This window comes from Pseudomassariella vexata, assembly GCF_002105095.1.
Source record: "Pseudomassariella vexata strain CBS 129021 chromosome Unknown BCR38scaffold_4, whole genome shotgun sequence".
Lineage (NCBI taxonomy): Eukaryota > Fungi > Ascomycota > Sordariomycetes > Amphisphaeriales > Pseudomassariaceae > Pseudomassariella > Pseudomassariella vexata.
In genome coordinates, this window is record NW_024467959.1 from 2,233,257 (window position 1) to 2,250,329 (window position 17,073).

Here is a 17,073-nt window from a genome sequence, read left to right on the forward strand (position 1 = left end):
AACTACTGGTACCCCCATACACGACCCTGACAGTTTGTAGCACCAAAACACTCGCGCGCAACATAATCTCGACGAATTGTTGTTCGACTCCTACGATTTCGATTATACAGGAAGACGATTTACGATACGACAGGACGGGCAACGCAATACTACAAAGCACCTAACGACGACGACGACGACGACGACAACGACGACATTAATAAAACCATGGACACGGGCAGCAACCCTGTCACCTTGGACGGCGTGCTCCTTACTGAGTACCCGGCCACTCATGACGTATTTTGCAACAACGCGGCAAACGCCGAGCTATTCCAGATCCTCACGGAGGTCTACAATAGCACCGAGCAACCCGAGGCGCGCTCCAAGTTAGTCACCCTCTTATTTTCCTTCCTTGAGAATGGCATTTCTCACAGCAATTTCCTCTCCAGCGAGGTGGCAATGCACAAAGCGCGTGCCGACAATCTCCAAACGAACTTCAACAAACTGACAGCTCATTTCATGGAGGCGTCCGCTGAGGCCAGTGCCGCCAGAGCTGCCAGACCAGCAGGCCCTGGTAAGAAGAAGGCCCAGGACCACGTTGAGAAGTTCAGCGGAGATCAGAACGTCCAGAGCGGCGAACGACAGCGTGCCTTCCGAGCATGGAAGAATAGTCTGATCTACAAGTTAGACGAGGACACCGATGACTACCCTACGGAAGAATCAAAAATCAAGTACGCGGCCTCCCGAACCAATGGATCTGCGGCTGATATGGTGTCTGGAATCCTTCTCGCTGTTGCCGACGGAATCCCTTTCCACCAGTGACAGTGGCAGTCTCTCGACGATATACTGAAAGCTCTCGGCGCGATATATGACGTCACCAATCCCGTCAAAGACGCTGAAGACGCTTTGAGTACTCTCCGTATGGGAGGACTCTCTTGGCCCGAATTTTACGGAAAGTTCTGCCAGTACCACGCTTTTCTCAAGTATGACAATTCAAGCAAGGTTACTCAACTCTCCCACAAGGTTAGTGATGACCTCGCAAACGCTGTCGCGCTACAAGTCTCTACACCCGCCCCTGATGACGTTACTGCCTGGGTACATCTGTATTCTACCCTCTTCGATAATCAGCAGCGCCTCAAGACTCGTAACGCTGGCGGCAACGACAGAGAAGGCAATAGAGGGAACACGCAGAATCAAACCCCAAAAGACCCAGACGCTATGGAAATCGACAAGATCAACAGCATCATTCAGAAGGCCGGCGGACGTGGCATAAACCGCAAAATGTATAACTACCGCAAGAACAAAAGCCTCTGCCATGGCTGCGGCGACGGAACCCATTACTGGCGCAGCTGTCCTCTTCGAGGCTACGACGGTAACCAGCAGAGGGGCCGCGGTCGAGGCCAGGGAAGAGGCAGAGGCGACTATGGTGGATGGAACGCCTATAACGCTTACAATAACGGAGGCTTCAACGGAGGCGGCTGGGGTCCTTGGCAAGGTGGCACCAATGTGAATCGGGGTGATCGTGGCGGCGGCCACCGAAACCGCGGAGCTCATTCTGGCGCCAGTGCTGGAGGAGGTTTCACAGTCAACCATATGGACTTCGGTTTCGGACCCGTTGCCTTCAACCCCTACACAGGCCAGCGAATCGGAGGAGAGCAGGACCGCCCGGAAGAAAGCAGCGGCATCGAGGAAGCGGAAACGAGTAGCTTCTGCTCAATGCCGCGAGCAGAAGCATAAATGTCCTTCTTCACATGAAATAGCTAAGCCATTACACTTGACACAGATGGGAGCAAAAAGCCTCTCATTACTCTCTTTGATACACGTAGGTATTCGGCGACAACTTACTACATCAATGATAGACTCTGGATGTTCTGGTAAAGCCTTCATTGACTTAGAACATGCGCAACGGGTGGGACTTGACTTGATCCCTCTTGACAAACCACGGCAGCTCTTGATGGCCGACGACTCTTCGAGCTCATCAGGTCACGTTACACACAAAGCCCAGGTTTGGCTGCAAATCGGCACCCACATCGAGCCCTTGGAGATGTTCATCACTAAACTCAACGTCGACATCATCCTCGGCCTCCCCTGGCTTCAATATCATAACCCAACCATTGACTGGCAGACGAATACAGTTTTCTTTGATAAAACCGCTTGCGTGCTTGAATGCCTTTACCGACGCGAGACCACGGCCGTCCAAGGAGTCGTCGTTAACCGCTCCCCACTCCCGGCAGTTGACGAGACTACTTACTGTAGAAGGGCTGCTGACCGAGTCTCCGACGACCAGCAACAATTAATCCGCGAGCCCCTCGCCATAGGCGACGCTTACGAAGGGGACCCGGAGTTCATTGACGATGAATACGATATACCGATTACAGGGGGGCCCGCAGCGGCAGGGTTTAGACATATTCCAGATGCGTGGGCTGTACGTCTTACGGGAGGGCCACCCCTACGTAAGGGCGGCCATCGGCAACCACGGAAAATACGCTTCAAACAGTTAGACAAACCACCGCCCATCGAGTTATCTAGCGGGGGTGACAGCTCTCTCCAGCTCAGAATACTGCAAGCCACCTCAATGGCTACGTTCTGCCGGCAGAAAGGAGTGACAGCACACTGGACCACGCTACAGGATCTCCTCCGAAACAGTGACACGCCAGATATTAATTGGAACGACATCCCAGACGACGTATGCCGTGACGTCCTCCAGGGCAACATCACACCTATCGAGGCCAAAGAACGCCTACCATCAGAATTGCACGAGTTCGCCGACGATTACCTCGACCAAATTGTGCTAAATCGAATCACGCAGAATGATATCGACCGGTTTATCAAAAACAGAACAAGACCCCATATACACTCGACCAGCTCAAGCAACGGATACCGCCTCAATACCACCACCAGGTTGACGCCTTCTTGAAACAGAAGGCAGACGAACTGCCACCACACAGGGCGTCCGATACGAAGATTCATCTTAAAGAGGGAACGACCCCACCGTAACATAAGTTTAGACCGTTTAGTGCCGATGAGAACAAAGTCATCAAGGCCTGGCTAGACGAGCAGCTAGACAATGGCTTCATACGACGATCTACATCCTCTGGAGCGGCACCGATCCTCCTGGCAAGGAAACCCGGTGGCGGAGTGCGTATTTGCCAGGACTACCGTGGCCTCAATGAGATCACAATCCTCAATCGCTTCCCATTGCCACTGGTACACGACACGCTCGATCGTATACGGCAAGCTAAGTGGTTTACAAAGTTGGATGTTGTTGCGGCATTCAACAAAATACGCATTGCCGAAGGAGATGAATGGAAAACAACGTTTATTACACGTTACGGGTTGTTCGAGTGCCCGGTAACGCCCTTCGGGTTGTGTAACGCTCCCGCTTATTTCCAAGATTACATTAATAAATCTCTTCATGATATTCTCGATCAATACTGCTCCGCGTACCTCGACGACGTTCTTATCTTCTCTGAGTCTTTGAACGAACACGTCAAGCAAGTCGATGAAGTTATCAAGAGGCTTTCCGAAGCAGGCCTCCAACTTGATATTGATAAATGCGAATTTCACGTCCAGAAGACCAAGTACCTAGGGTTAATCATTGGCGCCGACGGCATCTCAATGGACCACCGTGCTCGAATGGCGATCCCCTGATACGGTAGAGCGTGGCCGGCTCAAAGAATTGCAAAGATTTTTAGGCTTCGCTAACTACTACCACCGATTCATCAAGGGATACTCGAAGATCGCTAGACTCCTGACATCCCTTACGGCGGCTAAGGACTGGTGCTGGACTCCTGAGTGCCAAACAGCCTTTACCAGCCTCAAACACGCCTTTACCGTTGCGCCAGTCCTAGCATATTTCGACCCATCTCGGAAGAGCATACTGGAAACAGATGCTTCTGATTGGGCTTCGGGGGGCATATTATCTCAGATCGGCGACGATGGACAGGTGCGCCCAGTGGTATACTATTCCTCGAAGCATACTGCTCAAGAATGTAACTACGAAATTTACGACAAAGAACTTCTCGCCATCATCAAGTGTCTGGAAGAGTGGCGCCCTGAGCTTCAAGGATTGACACACTTCGACATATTTATCGATCACAAGAACTTACAATACTTCATGACAACGAAGCAGCTAAACCAACGACAAGCGCGATGGGCGGAGTTTCTGGCACAATTCAATTTCACCATCGTTTACCGATCAGGGGCTCGCTCCGAAAACCAGACGCATTGAGTCTCATGCCGGAAACCACCCCAGACTCTGCTGACGACCAACGCCTTGATTATAGAAAGCAGCAACTGCTACCAGATGCTAAGCTGGAGCAGGGCGTCAAGTTCCACTTAACTGCCCTCGATTGCATCGAATCTGATGACGAACGTATCGATGAGCTGCGACTGTACACGCGGGTGCTCGACTATGACGATATCCCGATTGATGACCTGATTGAACAAGCATGTGATACATCCGCAGATATTACTCTGATGAAACAGGCCTTACAGAACTCGAAGCGCAATTGGCCTAAACCAATCCGAGCACAGCTCCAGCGCATTACTATCAAGGACTGTAAGGTCATTAGGGACCGTATCTATTGTGATGGCAGATTGTTCATCCCTGATGATGACGACTTGATTCTCCAAGTTATTCGACGCTCCCATACGGCTCCAACAGCCGGCCACCCGGGTCGTACCAAAACAGCAGAGCTGGTTCGGTGCACCTACATATGGATCAACATGCACAAGGACATTGCATAGTTCGTGAGGAACTGTCACCAGTGCCTGCGGTCAAAGCCCTCTAGGTCAGCCAAGTTGGGACTCCTTCAATCACTTCCCGTGCCTGAACACGCATGGGAGGATATCTCTATTGATTATGTCGTAGACCTACCGGAATTCCACTACAGGGGCGTCAAGTATTGCAATATACTCGTCGTTGTTGACCGCCTGACGAAGATGAGACACTTTGTTCCGGTGAAATCGCTTGAAGTGTTGGACCTGGTAGATGGATTCGTCGACAGAGTCTGGAGCCTCCACGGTACACCTCTGACAATCGTTAGCGATAGGGGTGCTCAATTCCTCTCACTGTTCTGGCGTCAACTCTCTAGACGACTCGGCACTGAATTGAGGCCGTCTTCAGCTCATCACCCTGAGGAGAACGCCAATGCAGGAATGGAAGCCTACATTAGAAGCTATACATCTTATCTCCAAGACGACTGGGCCCGGTGGCTCCCCTAGCGGAATTCGCAATCAACAACGCAACGTCCGAGAGCACCGGCATCTCGCCGTTCTACGCGAATTACTTCTTCCATCCCCGGCTAGGAAGTGAACCTACCGGCCCCCGACCTCCCAAGATGACCAAAAAGCAGAGGGAAGATTATTTCGAGGCTAACGCCATGGCGGATAGATTTGAGGCCATGACCAACTACTTACGCACGGCTATGGCGGACGCCCAGGAAACGCAAGCACGCTACACCAACGCCTCACGCAAAGCAGCCCGTTTCGAAGAGGGCGATATAGTGTTTTTGGACACAAGAGACATTAAGACAACTCGGCCGTCGAAGAAGTTCGACTCCAAGCGGAAGGGGCCATATGAGGTTGAAAAAGCATACAAGTCTGCATGTAGACTAAAGCTTCCGGAAGGCTCCAAAATCCACCCAGTCTTTCACCACAGCAAGTTGACTAAGGCCCTCGACGACCCTTTGCCTGGCCAATATCGCTCAACGAAAGACCGGTCCAGAAATCGGTTTTGGTGAACCATGACGACTTGGAGGAAGACCGAGTGGAGTTCGAGTTTACTGATATACTAGCACAACGCGGTAGAGTAAATATCAGCTACCTGGTTCAATGGAGCGAGGCTCGTGCCGACTGGCAAGAAGCTGAAAACTTTAGGGGCTGCTGGGATCAACTCGCTGAGTTTTATGCTAAGCATCCCAATAAACCACGACCTCGCATGTACATTGAATACCTTGAGGAACAGGCAAAGCAAAAAGGAAACAGGCGACAGCGCGAGCGCCGATTTTACAATGTTTCATAAATACGAAAAGGGGGAATACGTGTCTACATATATCTTGTAGGAGGAATTGGTCTTATATTCAACGCCGAGATGACGTTGTTTAGAGGGGGGCATCTGTCACGGGGCTAGGGCCGTGCACCGCATGTATATTGGTACTGCACGAGCTGGCTGATGTTCCATTCTTCGTGCTACAACAATAAACTACTGGTACCCCCATACACGACCCTGACATTAACGACTTCACTTTCTGTCAGGGTACGGCTAGGCCGAAGGCAATAGTACGGAGTGGAGGTGAGTAATGGGCGTCCCTCCTGCGTAGCACCGGTGGTCACTGGCGATCACGGGTAGTCTCAGGTAGGGGTGCCCGCAATGGTTCATTGATCTCTGCCCTCTCTATCTTCTTCCCGGACACCTGCCCGTTATATAGATAGCTAGAGCCCGGAGTCGGAGCCGTAGAGCACTAGTTCCTCCGATTGTTCCGTATACCTGTAACGAGGCAGAGGCACATAGGTACGAATCAAGGTTGCATATCAGTGCATCTCTATTGTTGAATACTAAACTAGGGAAGAAAGAGAAGGAAAGGGTTACAAGTATGTCTGGCAGTTCTCCTATTATAAGGGGAACGCGCTCGTCCAGATCAGGGCAGGCCATGTCAGGATGTCCCTGCTTATCGTCCATGTGTCAGTCGTCACACGCGTTTAACTTCGAAAGCGGCTACTACCTTCGTTTTTAGGACTTCCGGATGTTCTAGGGAGTATTGAACGATATCGTGTAGACGTGAAGCTATCGCAATTACCAAAATTCAGTTATTTTAGTAGTTAAATAGTAGTGTCAGCAATATTTAGTATCTAGTACTGCACTCGCTTGGAGATATACAGGTGTCCGAAATGCACCTGAAACAGCGCTGGAGGCGGAGTAAACTCTACCTATGTATATAGTTCAGATTGTCCAGACAAGCAGCATGTAGAGAATTGAACCTCACTTCCAACCCGAAATTCTACAAGTAGTTTAATAATGGATATTTGCGAAATCTGGCGAACTTACTGTCCTAGCGAACTTAATGTCTAGCACTAACTTTAGTTAATGAGCTTCGGCGAAATCAAAAAAAGGTGGGCGTGGCACGGGTAGTAGAAACTTATACTCCAGCAAAATCCAAGTTGTTCCTGTTGGTACATATATTCCTTGCTGGTTGCGGCAAAGGTTATAGATACGCCGTAGATTGGTTGAGTTTGATCATGTGTTCGTATATCTCGTATTAAACCCCACTAAAAACATTGTGTTACTCAAAGTTCAGTCTCTAAGCCCGCGACCTAATTATTATTATTATTATTATTAAATACGCCGTAGGCTCAAAGCCCCCGGTACCTCTACTAGTACTCCCGTATGTCAAACCGTGCCCTAATGGCTGGACTAAATACATACGCTGCGTCGTCGGTTCGCCCTATTGGCGACTGCGTTGCGTTCACTACCATACTACGTTGGTTCTCAACCTACCAACAAAGTCCCCCCTGAGAAGATCGATGCTATCTGGGCCTTGAAGCTGTCCGACCCGTCCCTAGCAGCCATCTTACAATAGTCCCACTAACTACTGGTTGCAAAAGAGGATTACGTGCTCTGCCGTCTCAGGGGCATCGCCACAGCGGCATAGCGGCGAGTACACGCCAAAAGCCCCTGTCTTGAATAAGAAGGCTGCTAGTCCTATTTTTTCCGTCCTGATCTGGCACAGCGTAGACGCCTCCAGTCGGTTCAGGCCGAAATACTTGCCCCCTTTCGGTATCTGCATCGAAGGGCCCTCCGGTTCCTCAGCGATAGCGCGTCGCTGGCGATCGTGATGCTCTGCTCCGGTGAGCCATCTCTTGCTCCAGTGGTCGAGGAGGGCAGCCGGGACCTCCTTTTCCTCACTCATCCACTCGGAGCCCCGGGCCTCCTTCTCCATAGTGTACCCTGCCGGTCGGAGTAGCTGCGACGCCTGCTTCCTCTTCGCCGGCCTATCCTGCCGGAGTATATGTGACGCTTTAGCGCTCGCGCTGCGAAGCAGATTTCTCTTCCCGCTAAGCCGTAGCCGTTCTTCAAACTTAGCAGCCCGGGCACTAAGATAGAGGTCTAGTGGCGGGATTGCTGCTTCTGCTTCCAGGTGGCGAACCGGCGTCGCTTTGTGGGCACCACAGACTACCCGGAGGCACTCGTTCTGTATCCCCATCAGGCTCTTAGCTGGCCCTGCCGGTTCCTCACTTATAGTATGCCACGCAGTCGCCCCGAAGGCAATCGCGCTACGGATAACCACCGTATATAACAGCCTCGCCCGTATAAGATCGCAGCCCCACGACATATTGACTAGCTTTGTCAGGGCTAGCTTTTGAGTTGCCATTTTTGTTTTAACACGCTCAACATGGGCGTGCCACGTCAGTTTGCGGTCGAACCAGACTCCTAGGAACCTGGCTGAGACTACCGGCGACACTGTGGCGTCCCCAAAGCGAATACTTTGCGGCAAGGGCTCTCGGGCCCTAGTAAAGTGCATTAGCTCACTCTTGTCAGGAGCGAACTCCATCCCGTGCCTCACTGCCCACCGCTGACACGTAGCCCATGCGCTCTCCAACCGGCGGCAGGTCGTGTCTGGATCGGTGCCGACGCTTAGCAGGTTCGTGTCGTCCGCGAACCCGACTACTAAAAGTAGTGGATGCTGCTCCGCTAGCTCCTCGTACAGCGTTGAAATGTATAATATAAACAGTATCGGGGATAGCGGTGACCCCTGGGGGACGCCAGCTCGTAGGGGGATTGGCTCTGACTCCTTGCCATCGAACCGGAGGCGTACCGTTCTATCCTCCACGAAGCTGCGTACCCACTCCTGAACCCACTCCGGGTAGCCTTTCCGGGCTAATATGGAAATCAGCCGTCTGTAATTGACCGTATCGAATGCCCCCTTGATGTCTAGCTGTAGCAGCGAGGCGATGCCCCCGCGTCTCCACGCCGTATAGACCACGTCCTCAACTATACGTATTGCCAGTTCGGTGGACCTCCCAGCGCGGTTACCCATTTGGCCGTTTGGTAGTAGGCCGGCCGCCTCAGCTACTTTGGTGATACGCTGGCTCATCGCCGTCTCTATTACCTTCCCTACCGTGCTAAGCAGGGCAATGGGGCGCCAGCCGCCAGGGGTCTGCTTCTGAGCTGTCGTTTTATTAGGCTTAGGGATAATAACCACCCTCGCTGAGCGGAAGCGCTCCGGGTAGTACCCCAGCCTAAAGCTAGCTGTTGCCAGATCCGCTAGGATCTCCCATAGGGGTTCACCGCAGGCCTTTAGCAGGCCAGTGGGGATCAGGTCGTCGCCGGGAGCCTTCCGAGCAGCCGTTCCTTTGATGATAGACTCGATATCCATTGTGGTCACCTCCCTAGGGACGTTCAGCTCTGGTCTCGTCTGTAATAGGCCGCGATCGAGGTCCGATAGATCTATATACGGGTCTGGGAAGAACCTCTCAGCTAGTAATTTTGCCTTCTCATCATGTGTACGTGCTGTAAGCGTGTCGCCGGCGTCCCTCCGGAGATCTGGCAAGCCGTGGGCCTCAGGGGGGGCCCAGCTCCGTAGCCTAGCCCACCTCTGCAGTGCCCACAGGCTTTTGTGATCCTTCGCCGTCCCCTCGAGCTTCTCGTGCCAGTTACGCGTCTGCGCTTCGCTGATTTCGAGCCGTTGTTTTTGGCCGGCTCTTGTATATTCGTCCCAGTTGGTCTGCGACCTTGCCTGGAGGTAGTCCCGCCGTCGTCTCTTCGTCTCAGCGCAAGCCTTGCTAACCTGCGGACCTAATTAAGGAAGTTGAATAGTTAACGGTTCTTTTGGGACTATAAATGTTGCCTGACTTGGGGACTGTGTTACCTTTACCGCTCCTTGTCACATTATCAACACCTCCAGTAAGGTCGCATCGCACTAACAATATACGGGCCTATTACGATAGTTTCGTAAGAACACAACGTCCATATCCGTGCACTATACCTATCAAGATAGTGTAGCCTGTGCTGCACCATTCTTTGCATCGATTGGTTGTTGAATTTTCACGCTGCCGTGCATTGACGTTTTGATTGTTTCCTAACGTCACCTCTCTACCGCGCGCCTTGTACTGCAGACATATGCTTTATTCATTCAAGTCAAGTGACAGTGGCGAGGAAAATCCTTGACTTCATCATCAGCCACGCGACTTTTGGCTTCACTCTTGCCATCCGGGTCTCTAACAAGCCCCAGACGTCCGGGCACCCGAGGCATCTGGTGCTAGTGAGGGAGGCAAGCGATAACACCATTGACGACCGACCTAGAATAGAAATAAATGTTTGTATACAAGATTGACTTGATACAATTATTTGCCTGTAAGCTATTAACAGTATTCTCAACCGAATTTACAGCTTCGCCCTTTCCTCCTTTGCATCACTCACACGCAAGCCTTTCACCCTATTCTTATCCTGATCCATGCCCTTTAATACCCTCCTCAGGAGCTTCCCCGCCCCATTCCTCGGAATGGAGTCCGTGAACTCAATCTCAACGAGCCACTTATAGCGAACCTTTCTCTTCATGACAATATCCAAGAGCCTTCTCCCCATTTCGACGCTTGGCCATACTCCCTGCTTAAGAACAACGAAGGCCTTCGGTCGCTCACCCGTGTATGAGTCCGGGATGCCGAGGACGGCGCACTCTTCCACGTCTGGGTGGCTAAGCAGAGAATCTTCCAGCTCAGCCGGTGGTACTTGCAGGCCCTTGACTTTGATCATTTCTTTGATTCGGTCTTCGATGTAGATGAGGCCTTCTGTGGTGATGTGGCCCACGTCACCGGTGTGCAAGTAGCCTTCATCATCAAATGACTCTTTCGTCGCAGCTTCGTTGCCCAAGTATCCCATAGCGATTTGAGGTCCTTTGGCGCATATTTCGCCCGTTTCACCCGGACCCAAAAGTATGGTGGGATCCTCCAGAGAAATGACTTTGGCGAATGTATTCGCAACCAAAATGCCAGCGCTTTTGGCATATTGGTAGTCAAAGTGACTCGGCGGATGGGAGGAAATGCAAGCCGTCGATTCAGTGGCTCCGTAACCCTGACGGAAGCCTGTGTCTCGAAACTTCGCATGCAATTGCTCAATGATCTCTGGAGATGAAGGGGCAGAGCCAGAAGACCACCTTTTTACCACACGTCTCAGGTCCGGGAGATACTTGTCGACGACTGGGTCTCGGACCATGCGCACTATGATTGGTGGCACGAGGATCAACTCCTCGATACGGTATTCTATGATGGATTTCAGCATTTGGTCCATCGTGAATTTCGGAAGCATGATGGAGTCGCCGTTCAGAAAGACGGGGTAGTGGCAGAAGCGCACTAGTCCCGTGATGTGGAATAAGGGCATCACGGCCAAGATGCGGTACCTGGATCCGTCCGAGGGGAGAACCTGGAGTTGTTGCAGTTGTTGACACTGAGCTATGACATTGTGATGAGACAGCATGACAGCTTTGGGTAGTCCAGTGGTGCCCGAACTGAAATTGAGGTATCCGCAGATGTCCTTGTTCGTCTTTCCAGGTGGAATAAACCATGGAAGCTCCGGTTTCAATCCCTGAATTTCGTACTGCGCGATAAGTTCCTGAATGTTAGTGAAACCGGGAGCCGACCCCTCGAGAAGTAGGACGTGGGACTTGGGCATGCCGACACTTTTGCCGGCAGCGATAGCCACTTCCAAGGAGCTCGGCAAAGTCATGAGTAACTTGGCCTCTGCCGTCTTCAGCGCCTGCTTCATTTCTTCGACCGTGTACGAAGGCGAGGCTCCGTTAACTCGACCCCCTTTTCCCATGAAGGGTATTGGTGAGCGTCATGGCAGATATTGCGCCCCCGACCGCCTCGGCCACCTACCTGCTCTCACAGTTGCCCACATTGCCACCGGGTACCAGATTGTGTTTGTGCTAAACAGCGTGACAGTCTCCTGTGACTTGAGTCCATAGTTACGGACTAAGATAGTGCTCAGCTTCGTAGCCTTTTCCTTAACCTGTGCAAAATCGAGTCTCTCCCTGGTGACTGCATTGCAGTAACTACCCAAGTCAGGCGAGGGTTGTTGAAGTGGCGAGAAAACCGCGGATTCAAATGCCCACTCCCATGTCGTGATGTCAGTCGGGACTGTACGGTTAAGTAGTCAGTCGCAGTACGCGTTGAAAAGGCTCTCGTTCGACATCATACTCGCAAGATCGGGATGAGGCGATTTCCAAAGCACCATACTTGTCGTGAAACCCAAGAAACGAACAATACGACAAGTTCAGGATGTGAGAAGGACGCCGTGCATACATCCCTTCATCAAGCGCCGGGGATGGAATAACCGCATCATCGTTGGATTGTGGGGTGCGGGGTATGGGGTATGGGGTATGGAGAACCTGGCGAGCGAACACACTATTAGTAATTGCATACTGTGGCCGGATGAGCATGTATGTATTAAAAGGGCCAAGCCTTGCTTTTATCTACATACATGGCATTTAATACAGATACTTGCGACTAAACTAACAGCAAATGCCTCAACTTCATCCCAAATTGGGTTTGTCCAGATCTGCTTGTCCAAAAAGTGCCTCAATCTTCTTCACGCCCTTCCACCCAGGTCATCTGACTAGTCCGCCGCCCTCAGAGCTCCCCATGCCAGTAGCACTGGACGCCGAATTTTCAATCGACGATTCCCTCTCTTGGAAACACATATGTCTTGACAAATTATTTCGTAAACACAAACCTTGTAGTCAAACAATATCCTTACACAACGTGCCGCCCACCAGGCGATATCAATATTAGATGCCCACCAGGTTGACACGTGAGAACCTCTTGTACCTGGACAGATGGATATGCTAAGCTGCTCTAGAAGCTCGATCGAGTCTGCTAGTCCCCGACGGCCGTGGGTCATGCTCTACGGCTTGCTATATCCAGGTGAATTCCAAACCTAAATCCCACGTGTTTTCCTCGCACAGAATTGATATTTGGCAGAGAAATTCAGTCCCTGCTTCGGCTATTCTGGCAATATGGTGACTGGATGGAAACATAAATTATCCTTATGATCCTGGAAAGGCTATGGACGCGATCTTCCAGTCTCCCGCCTGCGCTGAGGTTGGGACTGGGCCTTCCAGCCTCTATAGCACTCAGTTCTACAAAAAAAAGCAATAGAAATATTGTGTTCCCCCACACTCCACGGCGGGATGGGGTGCGTACGCCTCAGAACCTTCCCAGCAGCCATGGGCACGATGTTTGTGGGGGGGTTCCTTTGGCTCATTACTTAATCCAATGGCCGCGTGACAAGAAATTGAATTCTGGTCCATTGCTCTGGGTCTCTCGAAATTCTATAAGTAGTGAGGCCTTCCCCCAGGTTCATCTTTCTCCGATGATTCTTTTCATCGACCAATTGTGACCACATCGGTTTTCTCCGCATCCCAACGACCTACGCAATGTCTTCTCCGATAACTAACAATTTAACGCATGCTTCTCGAGCACAACAGCATGGTAACAGTTTCGAGATAGCCACGTATGAGATTGCTAGCCCAGTAGGCCCAGGGAAGGAGGAACTCTCAGTCAAGGAAGAGGACGACACTCGGTTCAGTGAGTCCAGCCAGGCCAAGACTATTCTTACCGAGGTCAGCAACCCCGAAATACTAGGATATGCTTTTTCTACTTGGAAAAAATGGAAAATCCTGATTGTCGTCTTCCTCGTGCAATGTTCCATGAACTTCAACACGTCATTGTATTCCAATGGCCAGAAGGGCATCTCGAAGGAGTTTGGCGTTAGTGAGCAGGACGCTCGTAGCGGTGCTGGACTGTTTCTAGTACTCTACGCCTTTGGATGTGAGCTGTAGGTGTTTTATCCCGTGCCTTCGCACAACGCACCGTGTTGACTTATTTCCCAGCTGGGCCCCCTGGTCTGAAGAAATCGGCCGCTGGATCATCCTGCAACTGTCTCTCTTCCTCGTCAACCTCGCCGCCATCCCCGTAGCCATTGGCCCCAACTTCGCCACCATACTCGCTTTCCGCTGCCTTGGCGGTCTCTTCTCCGCCGGCGGCAGCATCACTCTGGGAATCGTCGCCGACATGTACCGCGCCAATGACCAACAGTACGCCGTCGCGTTTGTGGTCCTAGCCTCGGTGGGTGGATCCATCTTCGGCCCCATCATCGGCGGCTTCGTCGAGGAACACCTCGCCTGGCGGTGGAGCATCTGGCTGCAGATCCTCGTCGGTCTCGTCGTCCAGCTCCTGCACGCCTTCATTGTCCCCGAGACTCGCACCACCTCGCTCCTGAACGCGCACGCCGAGAAGCTGCGCAAGCAGACCGGAAACGACAATATCGTTGGGCCTAGCGAGGGCGAGAGCTGGAGGGAGAGGCTGCCCCCCAAGAAGGTCATGCAGATCTGGATCCGGCCCTTCAAGATGTTCGTAACCGAGCCCATCGTCCTGGCTCTGTCGCTGCTCTCCGGCTTCAGCGACGCGCTGATCTTCATGGGTTTCCAGTCCTTCAGACTCGTTTACGGCCTCTGGAACTTCGGCCCACCGGCGCTGGGACTGACGTTCATTGCTATTGGCCTGGGGTACCTGTTAGCGTACGCCACTTTCATCGGGGCGATTCGGAAGAACATCAAGATGAGACAGAGGAAGCCGGACAGCGAGTTCGCCATGTTCGAGTCACGTCTCTGGTGGATGTGCTACACTGCCCCTTGCCTGCCCATCGGTCTTGTGCTCTTTGCCTGGTTCAGCGACAGTTTGACGTTTCACTGGATCTTGCCTGTCATCGCCACTGCTATCATCGGTGTTGCCAACTTTGCTATCTACATGGGTACTATTGACTACATGGTAAGTCACACCGAGCCATTTGGATCGTTCTTACACCTTCTTATTCGATTGACCGCCTACTAATTTCTGCCATCACAGGTCGCTGCTTACGGTGAGTATTCCGCCTCCGCCACTGGCGGCAACGGCTTCGCCCGTGACCTTTTGGCCGGTGTCTTGACCTGGGCCGCCATCCCCTATTACGAGGCCTTCAAGAGCAACCCCGATACCGCCATGTTCCACCTCCAGATCGCCAACACCGTTCTTGCCGCTGTTGCCTTCCTCCTCGTCGCCGCTGCCATGAGCATCTACTTCTGCGGCAAGAATCTCCGTCACAAGTCCAAGATGGCGGAGCGGCTCCACGATGACGGTCCTGGGGCTATTGTCGGGCCTTCGGCAAACCACCCCACTGTTTGAAGGATGCTTGATGGTTATCTGAAGGTGGCATTTTTGTTCCTTCTTTGTTTGCTTTGCAGTTGTTTGGTTTCTCTTTTTGGATGTGTTGTTGGGCTTGGATTCGATGTCACAGCCGGGGCTGGACAATATTGGGCGCGGCGTCTGGCGATGCGGACACAGGCACAATACGAAAACGCACATATCCGCCTTTGGGATTATATAGTCTCCATGGTTCCTGTGTAAATAGGTTGGAATCTGGGGGTTTTCGCGACGATGCCTGCATTATACCCAGGCCACCAGTTGGTAGACCTCTCATAGCCTTCGATAGCGTTGAAAAGTTTGAACTGTTGAACTGTCCTCGAAGGCAGGTTTCTTCCCTTTCGTTTTGCATGTGATTCAAGAGGATCGCTAACTGTAATAACCACCAGATCTCGTCGGCTGTGACGCCGAAGTGAGACAGCAATAACATCTTGCCGTTATAACTCTTCGCCATTTTTACATCTGACTTCCTTGAGAACTATGAGAATGGTTAGTCATAAGAACTTCCACAATAACCTCTCCACTAGATGTCACACCTAATGATTTTCTTAGTCCTTCTCCCTTCTTCTTGACCTTATCCTCCGCCTCCTGGTTTGGATCACACCAAGGCTTTCCCTTGAGGCTATGTTTCTTATATAATGCCTCAAAACTTTGCTCGACATCCTTTACCTGACTGAGAAACGCCTTCAGTTCAGAGGGCTCCGACGGCCGTGCCTCGCGTATGCGTTCCAAGGTGTGGACTTCGATCTTCCATCCCCTGCACTCCTCGCGCGTCTCCATAATCGCTTTCCCTAGGGCCGCATCATCCTCTTTGAGCACCGGTTTCCTGCTCATATTCTCACAAATCCCCTGCAAAGCCTTGATGTTCAACATCCTGTGACTCTGCGCCGGACTCAACATTACCGCGCTAAATGCCAACGAAGCATCCACAAGCCTCCGCGCGAAATCCAGCAGCTTCGACCTCGTCTCGTTCCTCCCATCGACAGGGAGCCGGTGTATATCCTCACCATACACCTCAATCATCTTCCTCAACCTCGCCAGCTCCAAGAACGACTGTTCCGTGTCGACTCGCTGGTCAGCAGCGATAATCGCTTCGACGTCCATTTTTACGAAGTCCCCGCAGAACATAGGCACAACTTCCAACAACCTCCTGTACTTGGTCTTTCTGTCTCGGAAAATCCGCGATACCTGGAGACACCAATAATGCAAAACATGGACCAACTCCCTCCTGGGCGCGCGACGCATCGAAGTAGCGATGTAATACAGGAGCAGCATCAATCGCATAGTCCCCAAGATGGGTGGCCTCCTATTTTCAACGGCCGCCTCTTGTCGGTAGCTCTTGTGCTGGCGGTCGATGTCTTTTAGTGTCGCGACGACGAGGTCGCTGGCTTCTTTTTCGGGGAGGGAGCCTAGGCATTCGGGGCAGGGGAGTGGGATGTTGGAGTCGGGTTTGGTGGGGATGAGATGTCGAATGTGTAGTTCGCGTTGGATGCGGATCGGGAGCCAGCCGCCGGTGTGAGAGCATTCGAATTTGATGCCGGGGGCTGTCTCCATGGTTGGGGGCAGGCACGAATTAAATCTGAACGGGAGCTGTGGGTCGACCTGTCAGTGTCAATGTATCACCCGTCAATTGATTGTTTGCGGTTCAGTAATTCAGAATTGCATAGGTGGTGTGGTGGGATTAAGATGGCACTTCTGTTTGTTGCCGACATTCTGGAGATGCCTTATTTCTACCGTATTCCGCTTGGTTGAGGATGTTGAAAGAAGGCTAAAGGAGGTGCCAGGTTTGACTTTCAATATTTGTTATCCTATGGACAAGTACTTTGTTGTCGAGATTTTCATGGATTTTCGTTGAAA

General features: G+C 51.8%; 3 protein-coding genes across 3 annotated transcripts; 2 read left to right on the forward strand and 1 right to left on the reverse strand.

Moving 5' to 3' along the window:
• Positions 1-207: 207 nt before the first annotated feature.
• On the forward strand, positions 208-1,716 carry BCR38DRAFT_483198 (uncharacterized protein; the record flags this gene model as incomplete). The annotated part of the gene is made up of 2 exons (XM_040863594.1): positions 208-750; positions 811-1,716. The coding sequence occupies 2 exons, from the start codon at positions 208-210 to the stop codon at positions 1,714-1,716; spliced, it is 1,449 nt and encodes a 482-aa protein (XP_040718207.1).
• Positions 1,717-10,197: 8,481 nt separating this feature from the next.
• Positions 10,198-12,228, reverse strand: BCR38DRAFT_464696 (4-coumarate-CoA ligase; the record flags this gene model as incomplete). Its single annotated transcript, XM_040862677.1, has 4 exons — positions 12,175-12,228; positions 11,854-12,114; positions 10,400-11,784; positions 10,198-10,278 (listed from the first exon to the last, which is right to left on the reverse strand). Exons 1-4 carry the CDS (start codon positions 12,209-12,211, stop codon positions 10,198-10,200), a joined length of 1,764 nt encoding a protein of 587 aa, XP_040718208.1. The 5' UTR covers positions 12,212-12,228.
• Positions 12,229-13,412: 1,184 nt separating this feature from the next.
• BCR38DRAFT_464697 (major facilitator superfamily domain-containing protein) lies at positions 13,413-16,500 on the forward strand (the record flags this gene model as incomplete). The annotated part of the gene is made up of 5 exons (XM_040862678.1): positions 13,413-13,508; positions 13,584-13,813; positions 13,869-14,805; positions 14,884-15,151; positions 16,171-16,500. The coding sequence occupies 5 exons, from the start codon at positions 13,413-13,415 to the stop codon at positions 16,302-16,304; spliced, it is 1,665 nt and encodes a 554-aa protein (XP_040718209.1). The 3' UTR covers positions 16,305-16,500.
• Between the last annotated feature and the right edge of the window lie 573 nt (positions 16,501-17,073).